Consider the following 12,824-nt stretch of genomic DNA (forward strand, 5'->3'; position numbering starts at 1 on the left):
TATATAAACAACAAAAGCGGGTCTGCGAATTTTTTATTTCCAAATATTTTTCCGCAGAGCGGGTTTTCTACGATCACTCCATATTTTTTAAATCCTATTTCGAAAATACAGTGGAACCTCACGCAAGTGACCACCCAAAATGTCAAGCATTAGTGGTCGCTTACAAGAGCTTAGACCATATAGGGTCAAATTTTGCCTCAATAGCATATGCTAATTTTAACACATTTAAGGTCTTCAGTAGTGGTATGGGCTAGTCCAGTACAGATTTGACACGTATTGTGATGCAAATGAAAAGGTATTGTTATGGAAAGGAGTTCTATTGTTTTCTCGAGTTTGACGTATCCATGGTAACCAGAAGCCCCGCCCCCTTTGACGTCATTAATCTCGTTTCCGTGTTGACCGAGTAAAAAGCCTGGTTTCTAAAATAGAGCACACACATTGTAATCAGGATTTTAATACTAAACTTTGCTTTAAAACGAACACAGAGTCTGATATTTCATTTGTCAACTTTTATTGAATAATAACAACATGAACTCCGAAGGGAGAATCGATTACAATTTTAACTTTTTCTTCGCCTGCATGATTCTTTTCACAATCTTTTCAGTCACCGTTTTGTTGCCGGGTAACCTCGTTATGGCCTTGATCATCTTTGTATCTGCTTTCCACTTGTCTTGCAAATTCTTAGCGCGACTGTAATCGATGTCGTGTTGTTTGGCAATCTTGTCCAGTCGGTTGATGCCTGGGTCTCCTCGTTTCAGTCTCTTTGCCAACTTGGTCCCAGGCCCCATGTACTGGTACCCAGGCCAGTGAAATTCAATCCCCGTCTTGCCTAGCAATTTTTGAATGTCAAAACCACGTCCACGTTGGCGATACTTGCGCGTACGGGTCTTAGTCCGAGTCATAATCGTGTTTTAGATTTCTTCTCAGTTTCTTTCCTTTGGCCCAGTCTTCCCAACCACTCGTAGGTTTTAAACGTTCGGCCTCGTTCTTACGTTTGCCCTTGCCTTTGCGCTTGTCTTTACCCAGGAGAATGTCAGCCTTTCTTAGGAGAGTTCCCAGATCCGAGTCAGGTGGTGGAATGGGTGTTTTAGCAGCGGGTTGCTTCTTTTTAACACCTGACGTAGACGGTGTAGCTTCTTCCTTGATCTTTGGTGTTTTTGTACCTCGAGAAGCGTTCTTAATCAATTGTTTGAACATGGTTTCCAACGGACCCTTCACCAAATCTCCTTCCTCCCCATCTTTCTCTTCACCGACATCAGCACTATTGCTCGACAAAGGACCAATTTGTCTGATACGTTTGGTTAAACGACCTCTCTGACGAGCTAGAGGTTTAATTTTCTTGATGGCGATCGAATCTGGAATCGATTTATCACGGAGTATCACGTGACTTTCGGCGGCCAATCGACCTGCTTTGTTCAACAATGCATTGTCGGTGATTTCTCCTTTGTAATACTGAGCCAATTGGTCAAACTCTTTTGTGGGTACCATCATGACCTCTTCTGTCATCCTCGAAATGTTGCTGGAGTAACGTTTCGTAGCAGTCTTGCCAGTAACGAACCTCTTGATGAACCTTTTCTAGTTTCAGCTCCAGGCTACGTTTTGTTTCTTCTACTGTAGAACGCTCCTTACACAACAGGATGGTCTCACCTGCTTCGGTCTCGTCGCGGTGTCGTTTGCAAGCTGAACACAGATCCTCGTACTTAAATGCCATATGGTCTTGAAGGAGGGCGTTGTAAGCTCGATGCCAATGTTCCACATCACGTTTCAGGGCGTCTTCTCTTTCGTTGGCTTGTTGTAGTAACCTGACCAATTCGCTCAAGGTGTCTTTGGGCTTGGGGACGAAGTCGTAACCTTGCAGTGGATAACCGTGGGCATCTCTGGTGTTTAACATCGACATGCTTGGAACACGTCGTTCAAACCTTGCCAGAATCCGCTACCTTTTTGTTTTTGGAGATGTTCTCTTCGCCTCTTGACCGAGTTTCTGCGTTTCCCCACCTCGCGTAGCGTTGTCTTATAGCGATGCAGTTTCGCCATGGTGATTGGGTGAACGGGAATTCTCTTTCGTAATAGATTGAGAACCATTTCGCTTACAGCGTTGATCTGATCTGCATTAGCATGTTCTAACATCTCCTGTCTCCTGTTCCGATTGGCCTCTTGGAGAATAGCTTCCAAGAAAGGGCGTTGTCTGCGTAATCGAATCATACTTCCCAAGGTGCAGGACGTCTGTTGTAACTGCCTGTGACACCCTTTACACCCATTCTCTTATACCGTTTGTCCTTTCCGAGCTTGTATCCGATCTTGGCTGCATTCTTGAGAACAGTAAACAGTGCACCTCCACGTTTTCTCTTGTTATAGTGATTCACATTGTCTCTGATTCCTTTTGCTGCCTGCCCCGCTAATTTCAAAGCCAGCGTAGCAAAGGTAGGTGAGGGTCCCGATAAGAACATACTAGCTCCTTCGGCGATCTTGTCAACCAATCTATGTTTACGTCGTGCCAGTGCTCCACCTCGCTGTTTACTTCATCGTCGACGTTTACACGAAGCAACTTCCAAACCCTTTTTCACACCGTAACCAGCTGCACCAGAGATTCCTCCTAGATCCGCCGCCTTGCCTGCTGCTACTAAAGCTGGAATGAGAGCTGCCAATGATAACAATCCCCCTTTTTGTGTCCTCCTACGTCTCCTTGGTTTTTTACGAACTGTTCGTTTGCTCTTCATGACACATACTACCACTCACACGTAAGTGCTCCCGCTTTTATCGACGTGGTCGTAGCGAAATCGTTGTTCGTATTCTTGCACGCACTTGTCAGATACTGGGGGTGTGAAATCAGTGATTGTGTCATCCAAGGTTTGCATCTTGATTAAAAATCCCTCAAACTCCTCCATCGGAAGTCCTCGCACGTAGGTTCTCAATTCGATCAATGTTTTGTCGTAAGTGGTGTAGGCAAAGCGACACATGTCGATTTTGAACGAAAACTTTTTGAAATCGTTCCACCCCTTAATCACAGTTCCAGCGGCAGTTAAACAGGCAATCAGGAGACTATTTTCTAAGACGGATCCTACGACAATGCCTGCTGCCACGATGATCAATGCCAAAGCGTTCAAACAACCGTGGCACCACTTAAAGTGGTAAAACATCTGGCGATGACAACACCACTGACGGTGGTAAAAGGCAAACAACCCATCCAATCGGTACAACAAATCTTTGTTTACCAACTGGGCGCTTTTCTTGGATCCGTTCATTAGAGATACGGTGGTGATTGAATCTTGGGAAGAACTCATCACGATGTCTCGATGAATTTGTGACATCTCATACATCCTTCGTCCTTTAAAAGGTGGCTGAGAATCCTTTGATCGTCCGAACTGCCTGGATGTAAATCCAAGACCATGTATCCGAACGGACGTTCTGTCAAACGTTGAAACGTGTCTTGTAAAACTTGCCATTGGGTGGGAAATGCCTGTAACAGTAAATTTCTCATGCTTTATTGATCTCGTGGATTCTTGAAGGCTACGACATAGTGGGCGTTTCTGGAAATACTCTTGGCATATTTCCCCGGCGGAAACATGTCTTGGCACAAGTAGAGCACGGTGACGTTCTGATGGTGAGAATGTTTGGCGAACAGATCCAACACTCGTTTATCGTTCCCTCCTTCAGCCATTAGATCGTCCAACACGAGTAATCCGCCTTTAGGAAACCACGTTTTCAGTTGATCTGTGTCGGGAACGCCTTCGTGAAACTTGACCCCCTGTTCTTTCATGGGCTGAAACCCGTCTTGCCACACTCCGTAGCATGTCCAGAGCTGCATACAAACGAAGTCGAGCCCAACATGTCGTGAAACAAGCGATGAAAATGTTGAGGTTTGGTGAGACAGGTTTGTCATTAGATTTCAGTTTATAGTGAATTTCAACGATGTCTTCAGACAATACACTCACGTAGCAAATGTCATGTGCATCACTTTCATGGAATGCACTGAACCTCATAGGATCCCCGAACTCTTTGATTTGAGTTTTGTTTTTTGCGCTGGCCAAACTTTCCCCACATGGAATTCAACATCATTTTTGCAAGGCTACATTTGCCGGGATTCTTTTCAATGTTGTGGCGGTTGAGTTCGATGCCCTCTTTCGCTTTGTAGGATCTCAGATGTTCTTGCTGTTTGACGGCATCATTGCCTACATGAGCTGGCCAGCCGCTCGCCTCCTCTTTAATCTTTAACCATGTATTCACATAGTCTTTAAAGAGACCTTTCCTCGTTTCAGAAAAATGCCACACTCCGTGAATGTAAGTTATTTTGTAGCCCTTCTCAACGGCTTTGTTCAGTTCGGGGGTACACCATGTACCTGTAATTTGTCTTTCACTGTCGCTGTGACTGCAAACCCAGGACCGCTGTAGCATTGGTTTTTCCATCTCTTCTTGTACACAGGCTCTACATAGCGGGAATGTCAGTTTACCATTTTCACACAGCGGAAGTACTGGATGAAACAGTTTTTCTGGAGGTAAGATTGTGACTTTGGCAATCCCGAAGTAATTTTGGATGTCTGTGTCTTCCGGCTGAAATATAATTTCAGGGTGGCCGACAGGATACTCAGAATTCTTATTGATGAACGGATAGAGAGATGTAAAATCATAGTAATAAATCTTCTCTCCTAATACTATGTCGACCAGATGATAAAGTCTGACAGCGTTTGTTCGTCCGCCGCAGAAGGCATCACGGGGATTTATTGGCTCCACCAAATCGAGCCTGGCTACAAAGTTCCTGACGTCCTCCCTTTCTTCTTTCATTTTCCGCCAATCACATTCCCACATTTCGATGACGTTGTAACTAGTCTAAAAGAACATACAATACAACTCATTTATAGCCTTCCCTTTAATGTTACAAAAGACAATAGACTCGCCATTTTCCAATACAAAATAATTCATCACATTCTACCCACAAATTCGACACTTTTTAGAGATTCATTAAAGGAACATGATAAATGTCACCTCTGTGGAGAAAGACAAACGGTAACCCACCTTTTTGTTACCTATTCTGAAGCTCAGCATTTTTGGTCTCTCTTTACGAATTGGTGGAGCTCCAAAAACGGGGATAGGATCACTCTCGATAAAAGTGAAATAATATATGGCGTGACAGATAACTTCGCTCGTCGTCTTGGTTTAAACCTCTGCATTATTATAGCCAAATATTATTTATATACTGCCTCAAGAAAAGAAGAAGAGTTTTATTTCGATGCTTTCTTGGCGATGTTGACAAACAAAATTAAAATTGAGAAACATAAATCTAAGTCACAAATTAATATGTGAGAAAGCCTCCTATTGTAGCTAACTCCTCAGTTACATGAAAGATATTAACAAATTGTAATGTAAGATATTACTGTAATGTAAGTTATTAAAATCGTAAATAATGTTAGTATTGTAAGTTTTGTTATTATCATTAAATTGTAAGTTACGTTGACATTGTAAGTAGTAGGTAATTTTTGTATGTAATGTGATGTAAGATATTGCAATAATAATAAAAAAAAAACGTTGTAATCTTTGTCACGCAAGAATTGAAGTTTTTCCTGGGTGCAGAGATACACGTCGGCAGTGCAGCGATGCTCCAATCTAAGGTGTGTTTCGGATCTGTTGGGATAGCATTTACGACAGCCATGCCAAAAGCAACCTTGAAATTCGCAGACGGTGTTCGTAGTTGCATCGTAGCCGTCCACGGTGCAGCGACTGTTGGGGATACGGTATTCCCCATCATTTCTAACATGTTGAATTCTCCCACTGATCTGATCGACTTTAGTCGCAAACCGTGGAGAGGCTCGGAAGCAATTGTGTTGGCTTCCATTCGGTTTTGTCGCAGGTCTGTAGCATAAAGCGACCAGGAATATTTCTACTTCCCTCCCCCCCCCCCCCCCCCACTCCCCTGGATGAGATGCCAGTCCATCGAAGGGTTACCCCCAGAGTTAAATTCGCCGGTACCGGTCTATAAGCCTGCGTGAAGAGGGGCAGTCTGAGAGTAAAATGTCTTGTCTAAGAACACAACACAATTCCCCGGCCATGGCCCGAGCTCGTACCGCTCGATCCGGAGGCATGCGCACTAATCATGAGGCCTCGCGACCTCTTTCAAGCTCTTTATCCTCACTTTTTAAAGTTGCTGAATGACACATAAGACAGGTTCAACCACTTTTTGGAGAACTGGACCAGAATTGCATTGATGAACAGTCGTTTGCAGAAACTGTTCACAGTGCCGGAAGTCCACTGCAAAACTGCTGGGGTTTATCGATCGATGGCACACTACTGAGGCCATGCTGCGCAGACCCAGAAAAAAATTAGCAAATTTTGTTTTTTTATTTTACAAGGAGACACATGGCTTAAGGTTCCAGGCAGATAGTGCAACTGGCAAATAAGAAATCATCATGGGCAATTTTAAACCAATTGTGCGTGTTCATTGTTTTTAAAAGTGCTTTCACGGTGTTGTTTGTATGAAGACGTGATTGATCATCGCAGTTATTCGCACAACTTAAGCAGTTGTGAAATTAAAGCCTGAAAAAAAATTCAGACCAGAACGGGATTTGAATCCATGGCCTCTGCCATATCGGTGCAGTGCTCTACCAACTGAGGTATATATCAAGCCAATTGGGAACTGGCCACATTGTGAGTTTGTAATATACCCGTAGATATTGAAGAATACAAAAGAATATATGAAATTCACATATTTGGACTGCGGAGAATGTTATGAAGACATGGTTGATCATCAGGCTTTATTTAATTTCACAACTGCTTAAATTGTGTGTATAACTGCGATGATCAATCATGTCTACATATCCGATATTCCGTCCTTACCGAGCCTCTTCGTAGGCTACTCAGTCCTTTAATTCTCAACCAACTGCTGTGCGTGTACCTTTGATTAACATCCATACTTGTCTATATGGTAGTGTGACTTTAGATCACTTTTCCTTGCCTCCCCCTAACCTACACACATACAAATATACCATCATAATTAAAGTGACAAATACTGCAGTGTACAATGAAATGTCGTCTGTCTCACGATGCTGTCACCAATGACCCAATCGCCTGATGAAGACTAGCAGCGCGCATTCGAAACATCGCTATAACATCACAACTGATCACATCGTAAGAACAAGGATGATACTTTGGTACTACTAAATATTTAAGATGTGCCATTTTTAAACGTTAACTTTTTATACTTTTAATCTGGTGCAAATTCATTTAAAAGCTTCATCACTAAAGCTGGAAGCATTTATTCGCAACTTCCTCTGCTTCTTTTTAACTTGCGTTTACTAACGTTACAAAGAGAAATTTAGTCTGGAAAGTCGCTGACTTTCGCACACATTGCGTGCCTTCTCGTGCATCCCTGTAATTGGGCTAAAATATTCCCAATTTCTCGTGTTGACGAATTTGGAGACGATGTCTCACTAAGAGCCTATCTAAGTTTTATGCAGGATGCCTGAAGGCATTACGCGTGATCAGTTTAATTCTTTGTGTACCGCTTCTTGGAATACACGGACACTGAAGCATAGATTCCCGTTAATTCATCCAGTGTTATCCTTCATTGAGTGCGCAAATTTCACCTGGAGCCGATTATAACGTACTGTGTGTCCCTCAGTTGATGTCTCATTAAGCTAAACTAGCAGTCAGTTGTACTTTCTTGACGTTCATAGCATGTTTCGGAGATTCGGAGTTAATCAACTGATAAATTTTAAACTGTGACTGCTTACATTCTGATGTTGGCGTTCTTGCCAGGCAGTATAATTTATCAACGTTATTGTCAATGTATGTTACGAATTCTCTGAAGTTATTGTATGTAGTTCAATTCTTATGTCAAGGTAACTGGCAACTTGAAAAAGACTAGTAACTTCATAATCAAAAAAGGCTGCGAAACGCGGGTTCAAAAATGCTTTCCACCTTTAACAAAAGACTTAGCCAGTTTTGCATTTGTGCTGAAGCGAAAAAGAATCGGAAAACTGGGCAAATGTTTAGTTCAAAAGGATGAATTTATATGAAAGTCTCACGTTCTATCAGTTTTATCGAGCAGATAGTAAGTTTCGCCTACCGAAGCACTTTCACTTTTGATCTTACATAGTCATAATACATTGTTAACAAAAGCGTTCTGTGGGTCTTGTGTTCTTGCGTTCTTGTATCGAGCCTCGCTGATGCAAAACGTGTTAGGCAGCCAAACATCAGAAAATTACTCGAGAATTTGACAACTTCTCTGACTCACATATTGAGTTGGATCGACTTTTTTTCACTAGGTACATTTAGAAGACCGCGAAGTTCAGATTTTTGGAATTATAGTCACGATTGAAAATCGACTCAACAATTTCGATTTCGAGTCTTTTCACTTAAGCAACAATGAGCCGTCTGGTGACAGACCAATGTAATTATCTAGCCATGCATGTAGCTTATGGAGGTGCATTGTTTCGATGGACATAAGTGTTGCAAGGTATCCCGACGTGCCGAACAAACATCCCTTCGAGAGTGAGTAGCAATGCTTTCAGTCTCTGAATGATACGGAAACTGCGATTAGTACTGGCAATGTGGACCAGCCTGGTCCGAGTGCGACTTTAGTTTTAGGTTTTATGCAGGATGCCTGAAGGCGTTACTCGTAATCAGTTTGTTCCCCCGGGGGAGGTACTTTGGGAATTTCTGGGTGGGGATGTGCCGCTGGGACCCTGGAACCCTTAGCCTATACCAGAGCTAGTTCAGCTGAATTTTGCTACCCTATACTAGAGTAAACTCCCCAAATCCCCCATCTATCGACACTGTTGAGGCTGATTTGCGTAAATTTAAACTTGCTGATTTGATTTTTTTTTATATATTTTTGAGTGGCAATTCCTGGTTTCCTTAGTCTAGGTAAAATCTTCAACCAACTAGTCAGTTTTGTGAAAAATGATACCCTATTCTAGACCCAAACGTTCTGATTTATATACCCTATCCTAGAGTAAACTGCTTGAAAACCATACCCTTCACAGCGGCACATACCTATATAGCCCATATATGGCAGTGCCCCCCCCCCCCCCGGGTTTGTTCCATTCGTTATGCACGACGTACAATCTGCTTTCCATAGATTCCGTCAAGTCACGTAGTTTCATCGTGAATTGGGTGCGCAGGTTTGACCTGGAGTGGATTAAGGTACCGTATATCTCTCATTTGATGTCTCATAAAGACAAATTAGCGGTAAATTGCTCTTTTTCCCGACTTTCTTGACGTTAATTTACACTATGGTTAAGAGGTTCGGAGTTAATCAAGTGATCAATAAACAACTACTCTTTACACTTGTTGGCGTTCTTCCAATCCGTAGATACACGTACGGACTCCTTTGTAGTGATCGTATCTTGTTTAACAATTTGATCAAATTTAGTGACAACTTGAAAAAGAATGGAACTTCATAATCAACTAATACTGCGTAATGCAGGTTTAGGAATGCTTTCCACGGCCAATGAATTCCATTCAAACGTCTCCAGTTTTGGCAGTGTCTTGAAGAGGAGGAGATTCCGAATTCATAAAGATGGCAAACGAAAACTGAGCTAAAGTCAACCTTCACAGTCCGGTTGTTCAAAAGAGCGTTAAATAAACCTTGGATTAGAGTTAATCTGTAGAATTCTGTAAACAAGGTGAAACCTTGTTGAAAGCAGGGTTTGTGCGTTGGTTCGTTATTCTTGGCTAACTCGAGAAATGTCAGAAATCAAATTTCAGAGAAATTAATTCACGATTTTCAGATTTCCATACACGCACTTTAATTACTTGCGCAATCATAATTTGGCGCCATTTCAAAATCGAAAATTGTAAAGTACCTTTTCTCGACGCCTAATTTTAAGATCTCTTTTTCTGGAAAGTTGTTTGTTATGTCTCGCAAAACAATTGATAGCATGCATACATTTATTCATCGGGTAAAATGTTTATAATATTCCGTGTTGACGAATTTGGAGACGACGACTTACTGAGAGCCTGTCTAAGTTTTATGCAGGCTGCCCGAAGGCGTTACGCGTAATCGATTGGTTCCATTCATGTGCAACGCTTCTTGAAATGCACTCCGACACATAGATTCCCATAAAATCATTTAGTTTTATCGTCAATTGAGCCCACAATTTTTACCTAGAGTCCAGAAAGGTACTGTTTGTTCCTCATTTGATGTCTCTTGAAAAATTAGCGAGCAATTGTCCTTTTTTGAGGGTTCCCTTTGGTTTGTAGCATGTTTGCGGAGTTAATCAACTGATAAGACAATACTTATTGTTTATAGTCTGCTTTCAATGTTGGCGTTGTTACAGAATCAGTAGTTTGTCAATCTTGTTTCAATGTATGTATTAGTGACAATTAATTTGAAAAACACTGGTAACTTGATAATCACCAAGCGCTGTGGAATGCATGCTTTTCAGTGCTGATGTTACAACATTGAGACCTCGTCTATTTTTCCATCAGTTGTGTCGAGTTCGAGGAGGAGCAAAATTCGAATTCCCAAAGTTGGCAAGCAAGAACTGATCAAAAGTATAGTTTAACAAGGTAAGCTTTGCAAAATTAGCTATCTGTTTTATTTAGCGGGTAGTAAGTTTTCCCTTACCGAAGCACTTTCACTTTTGCTTTTCCATAATTATAATACAATGTACAAAAAGCCAGCCCGGTGGGTTGCAGAGATTTGAATCGAGAATAGCTTATTAAAAAGCGCATAAGTCGGGGCACAAACCTATTTTTTCGGACTTTTGTAACGCTGGCATGGTCAGTAATGAAATGTGTATAAATTTAAGGAATAGTGAAAATGGACAAGAAATGCAGCTCATTTAACTATGAACAGAAAGGAAATTTAATATTTAGTAATGAATGTCATCTATTTCTAGTGATGATTTTTCACATTCGCCAAGAGATATTTTACGCACTTTGTATTAAGCTACCGAAAGTCAAGAAAGTGGCGTCAGACCGCCAATTACGAGACTTCAGAAAATTATTCACACATTTGACAACTTCCTCTGGCTCACATATTGAGTTGGGTCGACCTTTTTCTGTAGGTGCATTGAGAGCGCCGTCTGTTGCAAACTGAAATATACGAACATGCAGTTTTAAGCTTATTTTCGAGATTAGTGTGGAAATTGAATACAGTATTCGGTAATTTCAATTTCGAATCTAGATCACTTAAAGAATGCTGAATTGTCTTGTTCGGACCATTGTAATTATATGCAGCCATATTTGTGGGAGGCCCATTGTTTCACTGGGTATAATAAGCGCTGTAAGGTATCCAGCAGTGACCAAACATCCCTTCGAGTGGGAATAGCAATGCTTCCAGTTGATGAATGATACGGAAACTGTTATTGTGGACCAATTTGGTCCTTGTGCGACTTTAGTTTTAGGTTTTATATAGGATGCCCGAAGGCTTTACGTGATCAGTTTGTTCCATTCTCTCGAATTTCCTGTGAACCGTTTCTGAGAGTGCACGCCGACGCATATTCCGCTTTCCATAAATTCACCGACATTGCGTCATTCAGTTTAATCGTATTAATCTAGCGGCAGAGTTTTTGCCAGGAGCCGATCAAGTCGATCAAGGTACTGCATGTCGCTCAGTTGATGTCTCTTTGAGGTAAATCAACAGGCAATTGTACTTTTGCAGGGTTTCTTTATGTTTATAGCTTGTTTAAGAGATGAGGAGTTAATCAACTGATCATTGAACAATCTAATGTTTACGGTCTGTTTTCAATGCTTGCGTTCTTTATCATCTTGCTGTAAATGTATGTTGTCGAATTCTCTGTGGTTATCATATGCAGTTTAATACTTTGATCAAGTTGAATGACAATGAACTTGAAAAAGACTTGTGACTTCTCATAATTAATAGACCAACACTTATTGTGGAATGCGTCTATTGTGGAATGATTACCATTACTGATATTATAGAGACTTTGCCAGTTGTTCAAAAGTCGTCATGAATTCGAGGAGAAGCAAAATTCGAATTCACAAAGCTAGAAAACTGGAAAATTTGGAAGGTTCTCAATTTACTTTATCAGGCGGATAGCATGGGTTGTAAGGTTTAACGCCAACCGAAGCACTTTCACTTTTGATTTTCTCATAATTATAATATATTGTTAAAAGAAGCATTCTGTGGATCTTGTGTTCTTGTATCGAGCCTGGCTGGTTAAAACGCTCACATGCAAGTCTTTAGCAGAGATCTATTATTTCGGACTTTTGTAACACTGATATAGCCCGTTGGAAAATGTGTATAAATTTGTAATGCCCAAGAAATGCATGCTCATTTAACCATGTTTAGTAATGAATGTCATATCTATTTCTCCTGATGATTTTTCACATTCTCCAAGAGAGACCTTATGCACTTTGTAGTAAGCTAAGGAAAGTCAAGAAAGTGGCAGAAGACCGTCAATTACAAGAATTCAGAAAATTACACAAAAATTTGATAACTTTCTTTGACTCTCATATTGAATTGGGTCGACTCTTTTCTGTAGTTGCATTGAGAAGAGCGTCCGTTGCAAATTAAAACATACCAACATCCAGTTCTAAGCTTTTTTTCGAGTTTTTCGATAGTAACGCGCACAATTGAACACATGCAGTATTCGGAAATTTGTTTGAACAATGCTGAGTTGTTTTGATGTGTCAGACCGTTGCAATTATCTAGACATGTTTGTGCGGCGCACTTCGAAAGTAGTTTAGATTATGGAGAATATAAAGAATATTCAGGTTAATTTGACCTATATTCGTTTTAAGAGTATTGAGGTGACGTTTGCAGTAAACAAGCAAAGATGTTAAATTCGTCACTGGTAGTGACAGGACCATTAAAGTATTGTTCAGGGTTTCTGATCAATCTGCGTGTCTAGATTTTTTGGCTG

At 41.1% G+C, this 12,824-nt stretch overlaps 2 protein-coding genes across 3 annotated transcripts in view; one reads left to right on the forward strand and one right to left on the reverse strand.

The window, feature by feature from the left end:
* Positions 1-494: 494 nt before the first annotated feature.
* LOC149097649 (uncharacterized) lies at positions 495-3,865 on the reverse strand. Its single transcript, XM_089280321.1, has one exon. The coding sequence runs from the start codon at positions 3,441-3,443 to the stop codon at positions 2,733-2,735; it is 711 nt and encodes a 236-aa protein (XP_089136447.1). The 5' UTR covers positions 3,444-3,865; the 3' UTR covers positions 495-2,732.
* A 5,208-nt stretch (positions 3,866-9,073) lies between these two features.
* LOC149097650 (uncharacterized) overlaps positions 9,074-12,824 on the forward strand; it is a 14,693-nt gene continuing 10,942 nt past the window's right edge. Inside the window, exons 1-2 of one of the 2 annotated variants that reach the window (XM_089278842.1) lie at positions 9,074-9,135; positions 10,423-10,503. The gene's annotated coding sequence lies outside the window, so the exon portion shown is untranslated. Of the gene's footprint in view, positions 9,136-10,422; positions 10,504-11,466; positions 11,570-12,824 lie in introns of those variants that run through there. The other variant, XM_089278841.1, reaches the window with a different exon arrangement.

Source organism: Orbicella faveolata, unplaced genomic scaffold, assembly GCF_042242905.1.
Source record: "Orbicella faveolata isolate gen_17 unplaced genomic scaffold, um_ofav_v1 contig_47, whole genome shotgun sequence".
In the NCBI taxonomy this organism is placed as follows: Eukaryota; Metazoa; Cnidaria; class Anthozoa; order Scleractinia; family Merulinidae; genus Orbicella; species Orbicella faveolata.

Bases quoted from the DNA above. Each gene is read 5' to 3' on its own strand.
- LOC149097649 (XM_089280321.1), bottom strand. From the start codon at position 3,443: ATGGCAAGTTTTACAAGACACGTTTCAACGTTTGACAGAACGTCCGTT.